The sequence below is a fragment of the Rhinatrema bivittatum genome, chromosome 1 (genome assembly GCF_901001135.1).
Source record: "Rhinatrema bivittatum chromosome 1, aRhiBiv1.1, whole genome shotgun sequence".
NCBI classification, from domain to species: Eukaryota; Metazoa; Chordata; class Amphibia; order Gymnophiona; family Rhinatrematidae; genus Rhinatrema; species Rhinatrema bivittatum.
Window position 1 is genome coordinate 304,395,186 of NC_042615.1, and position 1,373 is coordinate 304,396,558.

At 44.5% G+C, this 1,373-nt stretch overlaps 1 protein-coding gene across 1 annotated transcript in view; it reads left to right on the forward strand.

The window, feature by feature from the left end:
- Window positions 1-914: 914 nt before the first annotated feature.
- The window catches only part of CENPE (centromere protein E), a 691,519-nt gene continuing 691,060 nt past the window's right edge, over window positions 915-1,373 (forward strand). The window contains 1 exon segment of the mRNA XM_029608709.1: window positions 915-1,363. Within this exon segment, the coding sequence (XP_029464569.1) occupies window positions 1,308-1,363 (56 nt within the window). The 5' untranslated portion in view covers window positions 915-1,307.

Below are 1,373 nucleotides of genomic sequence, written 5' to 3' on the forward strand. Positions count from 1 at the left end.
GGGGGAATTGGTATTGTATCGTGGCCCTAACGATTTTTTGACGATTTAAAATATATCGGACGATATTTTAAATCGTCAAAAAACGATTCACATCCCTAGTGCACTGTGCTTTAAATAAAGAAACTCTGGCATGTGTGAGTGCACGACTGGAAATATACAGACAAGAGAGAGCTTTAAGATCTGCAGGGCGTAATTTATAAGATGTTCCATCATTTCGGCAGGGGCGATTGGATGAAACCAGAGAGAGAACCTTTTATGTGGCAAGACCAATATGGTGGAACAATTTACCTATGAGATTGGGGCAATAAAATGTTATACTTTAGAAAACAAATTAAAGCCTTTTATTTTAAGCAGGCATTTGCACATATCAAATAGCGGTGGTGGCAGGGCTCTTATGTTAAGAGCATGAGCATGTGTTTGCAGTCTCAGGACTATTTAGGATTATATGAAATTTTTTATTATATATGTAACCTGGGCACTTCTTGGGTTACCAGTAAGCAGACAGTGCAGGATAGATTTGGGGAAGGTCCCATTCAGAAACAGCCCCTCCTTCTGCGGGGTCTGGAACGGCTATCCCTCTAGTGAGGATATATAGCCACTGCCCAGCCGCAGCTCGGGAGGCAGTGCTTTGAGTTAATACTAAGTACCGGAAGCAGAGAGGAGTTTAGAGCAGAGTCAGCTGAGGGGAGATAATAGCGTGAAAGTGTACGATAAATCAAATGTATAAAAGCCCATCGGTGGGGAGAAGCAGTCACTTTAGTACTGAGTCTGATCACTTTTTCACCAGTTCCGTGATAGCCGCTTTTATGAACGCGTTAGGTTGCAACACATGTCACGTGGCTCTCTACCTGCTATTTGACCCTCACCGTGCAGCCAAACCCGAGAGAACGCTGGAACCGGGTGCACAAATTTGATCCTTCCAACCCACAGTACTGGACGAGTCCCATGAGTTATTGTTGAAGGGAGCAAAAAAAAAGACTAGTGCACTCCGAGCCACCGTAGCAAAAATGAATCTAACAGTTAAAAAAAACGAACTGAAGACTGAAAACTTAAATCTTTTTCATCCTGCTACTCTTTCAAATTACTGGTGCTATACGCCGGGCACCGTTTTGGTTTGGCTGCCTCCCCTCCTTAGCGCCAGGAAATGGTATACACTGTACGATTACGCAAGAAATAATAGCCAATCAGGAGCCAGCGAGGAAAAATTCAAAGTGAGGGAGCGCGAGCGAGAGGTCCGAAAGGGTGTTAGTGAGACTTTAGTATTTTCATTTTTTTTAATTTAGTTGCCTGCAGCGAAAGAGCGGAAAATGTTGGAGGAGGACGCGGTGAAAGTGTGCGTGCGGCTACGGCCGCTCACCCAGAGGTGAGGAGGA